This window comes from Clinocottus analis, unplaced genomic scaffold, assembly GCF_023055335.1.
Source record: "Clinocottus analis isolate CAN_PGR_092001 unplaced genomic scaffold, fCliAna1.0.p SCAF_37, whole genome shotgun sequence".
Taxonomy (NCBI): Eukaryota; Metazoa; Chordata; class Actinopteri; order Perciformes; family Cottidae; genus Clinocottus; species Clinocottus analis.
This window is the reverse complement of record NW_027176120.1, coordinates 123,270-137,249: the sequence shown is the minus strand read 5'-3', so window position 1 is coordinate 137,249 and position 13,980 is coordinate 123,270. Positions and strand designations below refer to the sequence as shown.

The 13,980-nt window shown below is 50.7% G+C and overlaps 1 protein-coding gene across 1 annotated transcript in view; it reads left to right on the top strand.

Moving 5' to 3' along the window:
* Positions 1–979: 979 nt before the first annotated feature.
* Positions 980–13,980, top strand: part of LOC137799603 (transcription activator BRG1) — a 21,889-nt gene continuing 8,888 nt past the window's right edge. The window contains 21 exon segments of the mRNA XM_068596417.1: positions 980–1,294; positions 1,770–1,896; positions 3,343–3,870; positions 3,960–4,055; positions 4,712–4,970; positions 5,365–5,491; positions 5,585–5,758; positions 6,664–6,837; positions 6,921–7,094; positions 7,192–7,239; positions 7,633–7,763; positions 9,143–9,200; positions 9,275–9,387; positions 9,949–10,096; positions 10,178–10,341; positions 10,420–10,486; positions 11,305–11,415; positions 11,974–12,216; positions 12,317–12,430; positions 12,550–12,657; positions 13,780–13,866. Coding sequence (XP_068452518.1) covers positions 1,079–1,294; positions 1,770–1,896; positions 3,343–3,870; positions 3,960–4,055; positions 4,712–4,970; positions 5,365–5,491; positions 5,585–5,758; positions 6,664–6,837; positions 6,921–7,094; positions 7,192–7,239; positions 7,633–7,763; positions 9,143–9,200; positions 9,275–9,387; positions 9,949–10,096; positions 10,178–10,341; positions 10,420–10,486; positions 11,305–11,415; positions 11,974–12,216; positions 12,317–12,430; positions 12,550–12,657; positions 13,780–13,866 — 3,267 coding nt within the window. The 5' untranslated portion in view covers positions 980–1,078.

The window sequence follows — 13,980 nt, the reverse complement described above, 5'->3', positions numbered from 1 at the left end:
TAAAAATAGGTAGGTGACAAATGATATTTTTTCTTCTGTGAAAATCATCCTGTATGGAAAAAATCTCAAAATGTTTACATTGCAAAAGAAAAAAAGGGTGATAATTATTCATTTTTGCAGTTAACTATAGCATATTTAAAAACTCTTCTTGATTGGTTTTATGCTTAAGCTTGAAATTCATATTTGAATATTTTTTTATGTAGCATTTAATAGTACATATTGTACTTTGTCATGAGTGTACTACCAGTGCATTATGACGTAACAGGTGCACACTAATAACAGGCTCCTCCCCTTACAGCCTTCACGGTGTTTGAACCTGCGACTTCTCTGAAGCAACATCTCGGTACACTTCACCGAATACAGAGCCGCTCGCGCATGCGCAGTGCCGCGCCGCCGTGACTAGACATTCGCTCATAGAAGCGGCGGAGGGCGCGCGCGCGCCGCGTCGGTGAGTCAAATCAACGCTCGGAGGCACATTACGGAGAGGGTGAGTAGACTAATTGCGTCAACCGCCGCGTCGTCCGCTTCTTCCCCCGCTAACAGCAGCCCGGGAGGCGCAGACGTTCACCCGGGAGCGCCTGTCCTGTTCACGCGGGTAGGTCAGTCACACAAGCACAGTCCGCCATTCCCCTTGTTGGATTTTAAATATATTGACCGAGACACCCTTTCATGGTCGGGGGAGTGGGCGGCTCTCTGTAACATGGGCTCACGTGCATCATTTACTGTGATTGCCCCCTCCTCCCTTCCCCCCCCCCCCCCCCCCCCCCCTCCCCCGTGTTCAGTTCAAGTGCAGTGGTAGATCCTGCAGCCGTAATTGCCTCCGCGCTCAACGGGTGATTTGCTGCAGCGCAGCAGAAAGGGAGAGTCTTCATCTGAGTCTCCCAGAGATGTTGTGCAGCATCATTCATCAGAGCGCTGCAGTGAAAGCCGATATGCTCTCATATCTGCTCACATGTCCCCACAAGTCTCATGAAACCACTCAGCGGACGCTCATTTGGATCCATTACATGGGATCACTTCCTGTCTGCCGTCTCTCTCAGGTCCCTGCCGCTCACCGGGGAGCAGGAGATCCGGGGCGATGTCGACGCCAGACCCCCCCATGGGAGGCACGCCTCGCCCGGGTCCCTCTCCTGGTCCGGGTCCGTCCCCTGGGGCCATGCTGGGCCCCAGTCCCGGGCCCTCGCCGGGCTCCTCTCACAGCATGATGGGCCCCAGCCCCGGCCCTGCGGCCCCTGGACACTCCCAGGCGGGGCCCTCTGGATACGGCCAGGACAACATGCACCCTCTGCACAAAGTAAGGCCCCCGACGCAGGCCGGACCGTGCAGCCGTGTGGATGCTGAAGTCCACAGAAACAACGTTAACTCTGGATTTACATGGACAGATTTGCATATTCTATATATACTGCATGTGACTGCAACTTCAATTATTGTTTTCCATCATGGCTCCAGTCAATCACCACGGACACATGCTGACACGGCACATTGTCGCACTAATCTAGATTATATAAAGCAATTATTACTATGATTTAGCTTGTGATATCTCTGAAAAACTGCCCACTGCATGTCAATCCAGACAATCCTCTTTTGTCATATTTACAAGTCAAACTTCTTTACACGCGTGAAGCTGTCATCATCACACAACCCCTTACATTTTACATCATATCACAGTTTTATTATTTATTTCAATGTGCTTTTGGCGCCGTTCATACGCGTTAGATGACGCCAGGGTGACGGTTTTCATTCCAACCCCCGTTTGATTCCTCCCACAGTCCATGGAGAGCATGCATGAGAAGGGCGAGGAGAGCCGCTTCGCCCAGATGAAGGGACTGACCATGAGGCAGGGCGGCCACAGCGGGATGGGCCCCCCGCCCAGCCCTCTGGACCAGCACTCGCAAGGTAGGCGCCGCTGCCGCTGCCGCTGCCGCTGCCGCAGCCGCTGCCGCTGCCGCTCTGACGCAGCTTGTGCAACATCAGCCTTTTCCAGTATTGTGCAAGACTTGTGTACTTTTCAGAGTTACTTATCTGCGATGGCGCGGCCCGGCTCATAGGGAGTGTCTCTGTCGTGGGAAGCCAGTGTTTCTAACTCTTTACAGCTTTGTTTTTGTTGTTGTTTATATCAAAACACAGCAGAGCATCTTAGTGGAATAAAGGCGCTGCTGGCAGTATGGATGCAGCGCTGTAGCGCGGCATCTGCATCCAGCCGTCTGCTACTCGGGCTGCAGACAGACAGACAGTGAATCAGTGTGAACGACATGATGCAACAACAGTCTGGTGGGCTGAACAGAGGGAACGACTCATCCAGCGACGCTGCAGGCGTTTTGTTCAACGAGACGTTACAACACTTTTGGGAATCGGCTCGTCGGCTTTGCCGCTCAGCGTGGGATGAGGAGCGAGACGCTCACTCATCAACACGCTGCGTCTCGTTTGTTCGATGTGAACCACAAGACTGGGAACATTTAAGGTCACAATCAGAAACGTTTAATTGTTAGAACAAAGGAGGAAGTAGTTCTGGTGGAAGGTGCATCACAACAACAACAACAACAACAACAACAACAACAACAACAACAAAGAACATTTAACTATACAAGTGAAAGTATACCAATTTGGATAGAAACAAGTAAATAGTGAAGATCCAGTAAATAAGTAAGGATGCAAGTAAAAATAAAGGGATAAAACGATCAATAATAATTATAAGAGTAAGGTAAAGTAAAGTGCACAGAATGAGGTTATTTATTTTTTTAAAGTGAAAGTAAAGTAGTGAGTGACTTTAAATGTGCAGCGTAGAGAGATGTGCAGGGAAGAGGAGGAAGAGGAGGGAGAGGAGGGAGAGGAAGGGAGAGAAGGGAGGGAGGAAGAGGAGGGAGAGAAAGGGAGAGAGGGAAGGGAGAGGAGGGAGAGAAAGGAGGAAGGGAGAGGAGCGAGAGGAGGGAGAGGAGGGAAGGGAGAGGAGGGGAGAAAATCAGGGGGAGAGGAGGGAGGGAGGAAGAGGAGGGGAGAGAAGGAGGGGAGGGAGAGAAGGGAGAGAAAGGGAGTGAAGGGAGAGAAGGGAGGGAGGGAGGGAAGGGAGAGAAGGGAGGGAGGAAGAGGAGGGAGAGAAAGGGAGTGAAGGGAGAGAAGGGAAGGAGGGAAGGGAGAGGAGGGAGCAGAGGAGGGGAGGGACAGGAGGGAGAGGAGGGAGAGAAAGGGAGGGAGGGAGAGGAGGGAGAGGAGGGAGTGAATTAGAGAAGGGAGGGAGGGAAGGAAGAGGAGGGAGGGAAGGAAGAGGAGGGAGAGGAGGGAGAGAAGGTCCTGGAGACAGAGTCAGTCAGACCGATAGTCCTCCAAATCTCCCATGTGTTCCAGGTTACCACTCTCCTTTGGGCGGCTCTGACCACTCCAGCCCGGTCCCGTCAAACGGGCCCCCCTCTGGACCGCTCATGCCGCCCTCCTCGTCCTCCTCTGGGGGCCCCGGCTCTGCCTCTGTACTGTCAGATGGACCCAGTGGGGATCAACACGCTCTGGGTCCCCACAACCGGCCCGGCCCTCCGGGGGGCCCCGGCCTGGGCCCCGGTGTCTCCGGCCTTGAACCCGGAGGCCCTCCGTGCCCTGGCGGTCCTGGCGGTCCTGGCGGTCCTACTCCTTTCAACCAGAACCAGCTCCACCAACTCCGAGCCCAGATCATGGCCTACAAGATGCTGGCCCGCGGGCAGCCGCTGCCAGACCACCTCCAGATGGCGGTCCAAGGGAAGAGGCCCATGCCCGGGATGCAGCAGCAGCAGCAGCAGCCCATGTCCGGCCTGGCTCCCGGAACCGGAGGCGGGCCGATGGGCGGGCCAGCTGGACCGGTCCCGGTGCCGGGGCCGATGGGCTCAGGCTACAGCCGAGTTCACGGTGAGCACGGACGTGTGGAATACAAAGCTCCTGCGTGTTACCGATGCGGCGAAAGCCCTAAAACAACCTGCACATCTTGGTTTCTTTAGGCATGATGGGTCCCAACATGCCTCCTCCGGGCCCGTCGGGTGCAGCTGGGATGCTGGGACAAAACCCAAACGGACCCCCGAAGTCCTGGCCTGAAGGTACGTGGTCCTGCTGTGAGACCAGTGAGAGGGATGTTAGATGGAGGAGGAGGAGCTGAGGGACGGCTGGTCAGTGAAGTCCAGTTAGAAAAGTATACAATCAGAAGAGGAACAATATGTTCATATGTATTAATTCATTATGTTGTTTTTAGCCTCTTATTTGTATTTATTGTTGTTTTTATGTGTGCATGCTGTATTGTGCCTCCAGGTCATCATTGTTCTCAACTGATTTTATCTGGTTAAATAAAGGTCAAATAAAAATGAATAAATATGCCATTAGATGAGGCCAGGTGTGTCCTTTTATTAATTATTAGTGTTGATATTAATCCAAGCAAACTATTTGTGTTCGCTTCAAGTTGCCCTGTGGAGTTTTCTTGTGAATAATCAAAAAGTTGTGTCAACATTTAGTTTTTAGTTTTTAGTGTTTATTCAATAAATTCCAACCCTGCATTGTGTGTAACCATCACTGCGTTCCAAATCATTATTTTTCTTTTTACTTTCTTCAAGAAGCACAACATCCATGACTTCCTGTGCAGCAGAAGCAGAATATTGTTGCTTTAATTCAACAAAACCAGAATACTCTGCACCCTCAACGTGTGTTCTTCATGAGTAGAATACATTCATTCCTTCCTTCCCGCTCTCCGCTCCCCTCAAAGGTCCCATGGTGAACGCCGCCGCGCCCTCCAACGCGCCGCAGAAGCTCCTCCCCCCTCAGCCCACGGGCCGGCCCTCTCCGGCCCCGCCCTCGGTCCCCCCCGCCGCCTCCCCCGTCATGCCGCCACAGACTCAGTCGCCCGGCCAGCCGGCGCAGCCGACTCCCATGATGCCTTACCACGCCAAGCAGAACCGCATCACGCCCATCCAGAAACCCTGCGGCCTCGACCCGGTGGAGATTCTGCAGGAGAGGGAGTTCAGGTACAACACCGGACTCGCACTCCTGATCTCCTTCAGCTTTACTGGAGCCGAATGTCACGCCGCCGCAGAGTTTTCTGGCTGAATTTATTTTAAAAAATCATGGCGGTTTGACAGAAAACACAGCGGATGACACAAGTTACACTCACACACACTCTCACACACACACTGCATGTTGCACACACACATCAGCATCTCAGACACGCATTCCAAAGATCGGTTTTAATCCAGATTAAACGGTCGGCGTGAGCAGATTTGTGCCACGAAAATAATAAAAAGTCAAAACTTTTACCCACAAGTTTTTTCTCGTGTTCTGCCTACGAGAGCGACGCAAACTCCTCCAAGTAAAACACACACAAAGTGAATACTTTATTGATTAATGCAGCTCCTCCCTCAGGTTGCAGGCTCGCATCACTCATCGTATCGCTGAGCTGGAGAACCTGCCGGGCTCTCTGGCCGGTGACCTCCGAACCAAAGCGTCCATCGAGCTCAAAGCCCTCCGACTGCTGAACTTCCAGAGACAGGTCTGCGCCTCCTCCTCCTCCTCACCTTTGACCTTCTCGTTGTCCGCTGGCGTTCCTGATGACTCTGTTACTGTGTTTTGCGCCCGTCCACAGCTGCGGCAGGAGGTGGTGGTGTGCATGCGCCGCGACACGGCCCTGGAGACCGCCCTCGACGCCAAGGCCTACAAGCGCAGCAAGCGGCAGTCTCTGCGAGAGGCGCGCATCACGGAGAAGCTGGAGAAACAGCAGAAGATCGAGCAGGAGCGCAAGCGCAGGCAGAAACATCAGGTGAGAGGACCGACGAGGGTTGCAAAATTATGGGAATATTCAAAGTTGGAAACTTGCCACTGGAATTAACGGGAACATATGGGAATTAACGGAAATTAACTGGAAAGTTTGGGTTAATTTAACTGTATTTACCTTGTCATAAGCAGACATGCATGCAAACATTGATAATACAACTTTTAAAAATGACTTTTTTGACTTTCCAAAAGCCGTGAATAATGGAGGTGATGGTGTACTTTTGTGTGGACGTACATACGTCCGACTCTCACTGCTGTAAGAAGTCGACTGTATACAAATAAACTTGGTAATAAATCAACATGGCTTCAGTTTACCAAGTAATCAATATGCTAATGACAAACAGTGTTGGGAACGTTCACTTTCTACATGAACTAGTTCAGTTCATAGTTCAACATTTTGAACTAAGTTCACAGCTTCAAAAAATGAACTAGTTCAGTTATTTTGTTCAATATGTTGCAGCTGTAATTTAAATCTCTGGCTGCAGTACCGCTCTTGGCCTCTACACAACTCGGCGCTGTCACACTCTCCAGGCATCGAGCTGAAACGTTCAGACGCAACACTGATGACAAAAACGTTAAAAACAACAGAATGTTTTATGTTTATGTTTCTGCAGACGATGTTCCAACCAGCTGATTCAGGGTCCAGCTGAGCTCGGCCTGCAGAGTCTTGTTCTCAACGACATTTAACTTCCCTGTTATATGCTTTTGCAAAAAACTTAGGCACATTTATTTTTTTCAAAATTCCCGTGGAAACTTTCTGGAAGTTTACCGGAAACTTTCCGCTTTGCGACCATAGGACCGATGCAGTCCTGATGTCACCTCTGGGATTCAAAGTGTGTGTGTGTTTTAAACGCCTCCTCTCTTCTCCCGTGTTTTCCTCTCTGGTTGCAGGAGTGCCTCAACAGCATCCTGCAGCACGCCAAAGACTTCAAGGAGTACCACCGCTCCATCACGGGCAAGATGCAGAAGCTGACCAAAGCGGTGGCGACGTACCACGCCAACACGGAGCGGGAGCAGAAGAAGGAGAACGAGCGCATCGAGAAGGAGAGGATGAGGAGGCTCATGGTGAGGAGAAACGTCACGACCCACACTGTGACACACACTGTGACACACACTGTAACACACTCCGTGTGTGCGTCTGTCCCCAGGCTGAGGATGAGGAGGGCTATCGCAAGCTGATCGACCAGAAGAAGGACAAGCGGCTGGCCTACCTGCTGCAGCAGACCGACGAGTACGTGGCCAACCTCACCGAGCTGGTACGAGCTCACAAAGCTGTGCAGGCCCTCAAGGAGAAGAAGAAGAAGAAGAAGAAAAAGAAGAAGGTATGGGAGGCGGGATCTCCGTGTGTGTGATAGTGAAGGACTTTCACAGTCGCATGCGATCTCTTCTCGTGTTAATCGGCTTCTTCTTGTCTCGCAGTTGGAGGTCGCCGAGGCTCAGCCCGCCGCCATGGGTCCTGATGGAGAGGTGAGCCGCTGCATCCACGGCATTGAAACCAGTTGTGGATGCCACTGAGCCTCCTGCGAGGGAAGAAGCCGTTAAAGCAGATGTTCGACCTCACGGGTTTTGCGATGTACTTGCTCTTTGGATGTGTCGCAACATCACCGTGTTGTATCGACACATCTCAAAACAATCTGTCTGCAAGTCGTGACCAAACGTAACAGCCACGCGTGCAGACGTGAAGAAGCAACATCACACTTGCGCTTAAATTTGATATTTGCTTGATGCTGATTTGTTTGTTCAACTTAACTTAGCGCTCCGCCTTCCCCGCCTGAAGCTTTGTCTTCTCAATCAGCCAGTTGATCCCAGCCCCATGAAACTAGTCTTCATGCAAACGGTAACGCTCTCGGTCCTCTGCAGCCGCTGGATGAGACGAGTCAGATGAGCGACCTTCCCGTCAAGGTCATCCACGTGGACAGCGGGAACATCCTGACGGGAGTGGACGCGCCGAAAGCCGGACAGCTGGAGACCTGGCTGGAGATGAACCCCGGGTGAGAGCAGCTGGAGAGAGGAGGAGTGTGTGTGTGTGTGTGTGCTAATGATCAACCATAACTCATCACTGTGGAGGTATTATTATTATTATTATTATTATTATTATTATTAGATATGTGATTTCCTCCTCATCGCCCCGCTCTACCAAAACACAAACTCTTGGCAAGTGATGAATTCCTGTGAAACTCAAAGTCCAGAGAGGAGAAAAAAAACAAATATCTCTCAGAAGCTACATGACATAGCACAGCTACATGCTACATGACATAGCACAGCTGCATGCTACATGACATAGCACAGCTGCATGCTACATGACATAGCACAGCTACGTGACATAGCACAGCTACATGATATAGCACAGCTGCATGCTACATGACATAGCACAGCTACATGGTACATGACATAGCACAGCTACATGACATAGCACAGCTGCATGCTACATGACATAGCACAGCTACATGACATAGCACAGCTGCATGCTACATGACATAGCACAGCTACATGACATAGCACAGCTGCATGCTACATGACATAGCACAGCTACATGACATAGCACAGCTGCATGCTACATGACATGGCACAGCTGCATGCTACATGACGTAGCACAGCTACATGACATAGCACAGCTACATGCTACATGACATAGCACAGCTACATGACATAGCACAGCTGCATGCTACATGACATGGCACAGCTGCATGCTACATGACATGGCACAGCTGCATGCTACATGACGTAGCACAGCTACATGACATAGCACAGCTATATGCTACATGACATAGCACAGCTACATGACATGGCACAGCTGCATGCTATATGACATAGCACAGATGCATGCTACATGACATGGCACAGGTGCATGCTACATGACATAGCACAGCTGCATGCTACATGACATGGCACAGCTGCATGCTACATGACGTAGCACAGCTACATGACATAGCACAGCTACATGCTACATGACATAGCACAGCTACATGACATAGCATGACATAGCACAGCGACATGACATAGCTGTGCTATGTCCCTCAGCTTCATTGTCCCGCGAGGTTCATTTGTCTTGCAGCAAAAGCAGGATGACGCATGCTAGTTAGCATAGCATTACATTGCTAAACATTATGATGCTTAAATACATATTACCTATCAGCATGTTGGGGTTAGCTTGGATGCTAATGCTAAGTTGTCTTTCCAGTTTTCAGACGGTACAGTCTGTTTCCTGCTAACAGTGCGGCTGCTAGCATGGAGACTGTTTCCTTTACTTCATTCACTACGCTTCAGTGCTTTTGTGTGTGTGATACAACATGAACATGTTTACATGAGGAAGACGTGTGCACACACACGAGCTCCGCTAGTCGACTTAATTTTCCTGTATTCTGTCCAGCTATGAGGTGGCGCCTCGCTCAGACAGCGAAGACAGCGAGGAGGAGGAAGAGGAGGAGGTGGGTGGGTCTAACAGACATGTGGACATGCAGCCGGTTTCACTTTGACCGCTGACGCGCTGTCTGTCCGGCAGGAGGAAGAGGAGGAGCCTCAGCCGGCGGCCGCTCAGGTGGAGGAGAAGAAGAAGAAGATCGCTGACCCCGACTGCGAAGACGTGTCGGAGGTGGACGTCCGGCACATCATCGAGTGAGTGCGCGTGTGCAGTTTTAATCTTTAATCTTTAACGCATCAGTGCAGAGATTTTCAACCACTGTGCTGTGGGAAAATGTCCAATTTCACTTTATCGGCCCCAAAAAATATTATTTAGTTGCCGAAAATAATTTTCCATCGCTGTGGCTGGGATAGTAATAAAAATACTCTTCCACGCCAGTATAACGCAATAATGACCTTCTATATATGCTGTATGAAGACAAGATAATCCCGTATTAATCCCTCAGTGGAGACATTACAGCAGCGCTGCTCACAAGGAAATGAAGATTAAAAAAATCAAGCAATATGAATAAACAGAATGGTAATAAAACAAAACAAGAAATTAAACAGTGAGAAGAATATTAAATATACAGATGTAATAAAATAAGAATGAGTATAAAAGTACTTAAACGTAATGGATATTGCACGTATTACACACTAAAAGTGTTCACAAGTGTTTAGAAGTGTTCAAGTGATTTATTGTATTCTGCTACAATGTGACCCTGTGTGTGTGTGTGTGTGTGTGTGTGTGTGTGTGTGTGTGTGTGTCCTCTGCAGAAACGCTAAGCAGGATGTGGATGACGAGTACAGCGGCGCGGCGTTCGCCCGAACGCTGCAGTCGTATTACTCTGTGGCTCACGCCGTCACCGAGAAGGTGGAGAAGCAGTCCACGCTGCTGGTGAACGGACAGCTCAAACAGTACCAGGTGAAGGAGCGGCCTCGCTTCCTGGTGGAGGAGGGGAGGTGGTGCACGGCGTCCCTGACTGTCCCTCTGCGTGTCCGGCAGGTCAAAGGTCTGGAGTGGCTGGTTTCCCTCTACAACAACAACCTGAACGGGATCCTGGCGGACGAGATGGGCCTGGGGAAAACCATCCAGACCATCGCCCTCATCACGTACCTCATGGAGCACAAGCGGCTCAACGGGCCCTCGCTCATCATCGTGCCCCTCTCGTCAGTGTGACCTCTCGGTTTTCTTCTCTGTCCTCAGAAGCAGAATGAATAATCAACGCAGATGTCTCTCGTTGACAGGACTCTTTCCAACTGGGTGTACGAGTTCGACAAGTGGGCGCCGACGGTCGTGAAGGTCTCCTACAAGGTGGGTTTGATTATTGTACTGAAGCATGTGTTGTGAAAGAGGGACCTGCTTCAGCCGCTGGATTGAAGTAGATGATGTATTTCTATAGATACTGTATGTACACCACCAGAAGCTTGAGGTCACACAGACACATGTTCAGTTCCTCCTCAAGTTCCCTCATGAACATCCTTCACTTCTAGATCAAGAACAGACTGCAGAGTTTCACATGAACGTTCTCTTCTTCTGGACATTTTGAGAGTTCATGAACCCACAAATGTGAAGCTCCAGATCCTCAACCAGCTCAAAGGAAGAACAGTTTTAGAGCTTCTCTCACCAGCAGAGCTGTTTTCAGCTGTGTGACATCATCACAAGGGTTTTCAAGGGTTTTCTATCCTCCATTAGTCTTCTAAGGCCATGATCAAACACAATGTACCATCAGAACACTGATAGCTGCTGGAAATGGGCCTCTATACACGATGTAGATATTTCATGAAGAACCAGACGTTCACACCTAGAATAGTCTTTCACCACATTAACAATGTACAGAGGGGATTTATGACTCATTTACTGTTATCTTCATGAAAAAACTGAGCTTTTCTTTCAAAAATAAGGAGATTTCTAAGTGACCTCAAACCTTTGAACGCTAGTGTAAAAAGACATATTGACATAACCTGATTGACAATAAAATCAGACACACATAGTTGCATGCATCTTGTTTGTGATTGGCCAGCAGACGCCTGCATGGTGCATGAACCCCTCCATCATAAAACACTACGTTATTGTATTAAAAAGCACACATATATAAACATATAAATATATATTTCTCATTTCATCTCCAGGGGTCTCCTGCAGCCAGACGAGCGTTCGTCCCTCAGCTTCGCAGCGGCAAGTTCAACGTTTTACTCACCACCTACGAGTACATCATCAAGGACAAACAAGTCCTGGCCAAGGTGAGAACGTCCCAACAAACAAGCAGCGAGCGGGAGGACACGCCCGAGCCGCCACGCCCGAGCCGCCACGCCCGAGCCGCCACGCCCGAGCCGCCACGCTCTCGTTCCTGTGTCTTAATCTTTTGGTTTCGATGTGTTTTATTTTGTCGTCCCCCTCACTCCCTAAATCCCCCCAAAAGTCTCAAAGTGTTTCTTTCTGGCCAATCTGACGCCCCTGTGCTGCGTGTCAGTGCTTTCTCCTAGGTGCTGCACACTGACACCGCCTGTATACCGCGGCTCCTCTGTGGCCTTCACGCTGCTATGCGCTCATGTAGTCATATAGGCTTCCTGGCCGCTCAAAGGTGGGTGTTGTAGTTCAGGCAAGAATCGCAAAAAAAACTAATACAAATAAAAGCTTTGGCCCGGAGCCGGCGCGGCTCATGAGGACACACAGGACAAGAGATCTTTCCTCCTGAGCCCTTTTCTGTTTGTTCGTTGGTTTGGATGCAGGTCGACTGTACAGCAGCAGCGTCATCCTAACAGGCTCCTCCCCCTTTTCCTCAAACCCCCCCCCAACAGATTCGCTGGAAGTACATGATCGTGGACGAGGGCCACCGCATGAAGAACCACCACTGCAAGCTGACCCAGGTGCTGAACACGCACTACCTGGCCCCGCGGCGGGTGCTGCTGACGGGCACGCCGCTGCAGAACAAGCTGCCCGAGCTCTGGGCGCTGCTCAACTTCCTGCTGCCCACCATCTTCAAGAGCTGCAGCACCTTCGAGCAGTGGTTCAACGCCCCGTTCGCCATGACCGGGGAGAAGGTGGGAGGCGAGGCGGCTCGCTCGCAGCCTCAGACGCTTGTTTTTTTAAGGAAAGCGTTTGACAGATGACAGAACGTCCGCCCTCTTCTCCTCCCGCCAGGTGGACCTCAACGAAGAGGAGACCATCTTGATTATTCGCCGACTCCACAAAGTGCTTCGGCCCTTCCTGCTACGCAGACTCAAGAAGGAAGTGGAGGCGCAGCTTCCAGAGAAGGTGTGTTTCAGTAACAGCACTCGGGGGAAAACACCACCCAGAGGAACATTTTATAATCTGTTGACGGCATGCCGGTACACACCTGTTCACCAGTTTGCCCTGCTGCTGCTCTCCGGCAGGTGGAGTACGTGATCAAGTGCGACATGTCGTCTCTTCAGAGGGTTCTGTACAGACACATGCAGGCCAAAGGAGTGCTGCTCACTGACGGGTCAGAGAAGGACAAGAAGGTGAGGACGCCACGCTGTGGAGGGAGGGAGGGGGGGATGGAGGGAGGGGGGAGGGAGGGAGGAAGGGAGGGAGAGATGGATGGAGGGAGGGAGGGAGGGAAGGATGGAGGGAGGGAGGGAAGGATGGAGGGAGGGCGAGAGGGAGGGATGGAGGAAGGGATGGAGAGAGGGAGGGAGGGACGGAGGGAGGGAGGGGGGGAGAGAGAGATGGATAGAGGGAGGGAGAGATGGATGGAGGGAGGGAGGGATGGAGGGAGGGGGGAGGGAGGGAGGAAGGGAGGGAGAGATGGATGGAGGGAGGGAGGGAAGGAAGGATGGAGGGAGGGAGGGAAGGATGGAGGGAGGGCGAGAGGGAGGGATGGAGGAAGGGATGGAGAGAGGGAGGGAGGGACGGAGGGAGGGAGGGGGGGAGAGAGAGATGGATAGAGGGAGGGAGAGATGGATGGAGGGAGGGAGGGATGGATGGATGGAGGGAGGGAGGATGGAGGGAGAGATGAATGGAGGAAGGGAGGGAGGGATGGAGGGAGGGATGGATGCCTTTATACCTTTATTAATCCCCAGTGGGGAAACTCATTTGTCAGCATAGAAAACAACAGACTCGTACAGACAACAACAGACGAGGTTCAGTACACAACAGACCAACAACACATGACAAGAAGAAACAGCAGAACATGTCGTATGAAACAGGACAACAAGACACGTAACCGACATGGAAAGATGCTGAATTTAAATCTAAAAACCAAACTAAAGCTGCTTATTAAAAATCAAACTGCTGCTGGAACAAAAAGACTTTTTGAGTCGCTCCAACACTTCATCATCTGAATCATGTGTTTCATGTTGTCGCTTTCTTTACTCAACAACATGTAACACCTCATTGTTAGTTATTAAAGGAGACGTTTGACTTTCACTCTAAGAAAAAATGCTCATTTGACATTCATAAAGACCTTTAATGAAACGTTCAGGACGTAAAGAAAACGTCGTCTTTATTTAATTAATTTTGCAGATGATGATGACGTTTAATTTCCTCTCATGAAACTCGTGCTGCTGGACCTGAAGCCTGGAGGGAGCGTCCAGCCCTTTGTGTGATTACAAGCTGTCGCTCGCTCTGCTTGTGTTCTCCAGGGAAAAGGAGGCACAAAGACTCTGATGAACACCATCATGCAGCTGAGGAAGATCTGCAACCACCCGTACATGTTCCAGCAGATAGAGGTACGGCTGAGCAGCGCGGCAGCGTTTAGCCTCTGGCCGTCTGCTGCCTCAGGTTCTGCTTGCAGATACGGACGCAGAGAGGTTCAGTCGGGTTGCATCGGTGTGTGAGAGTGT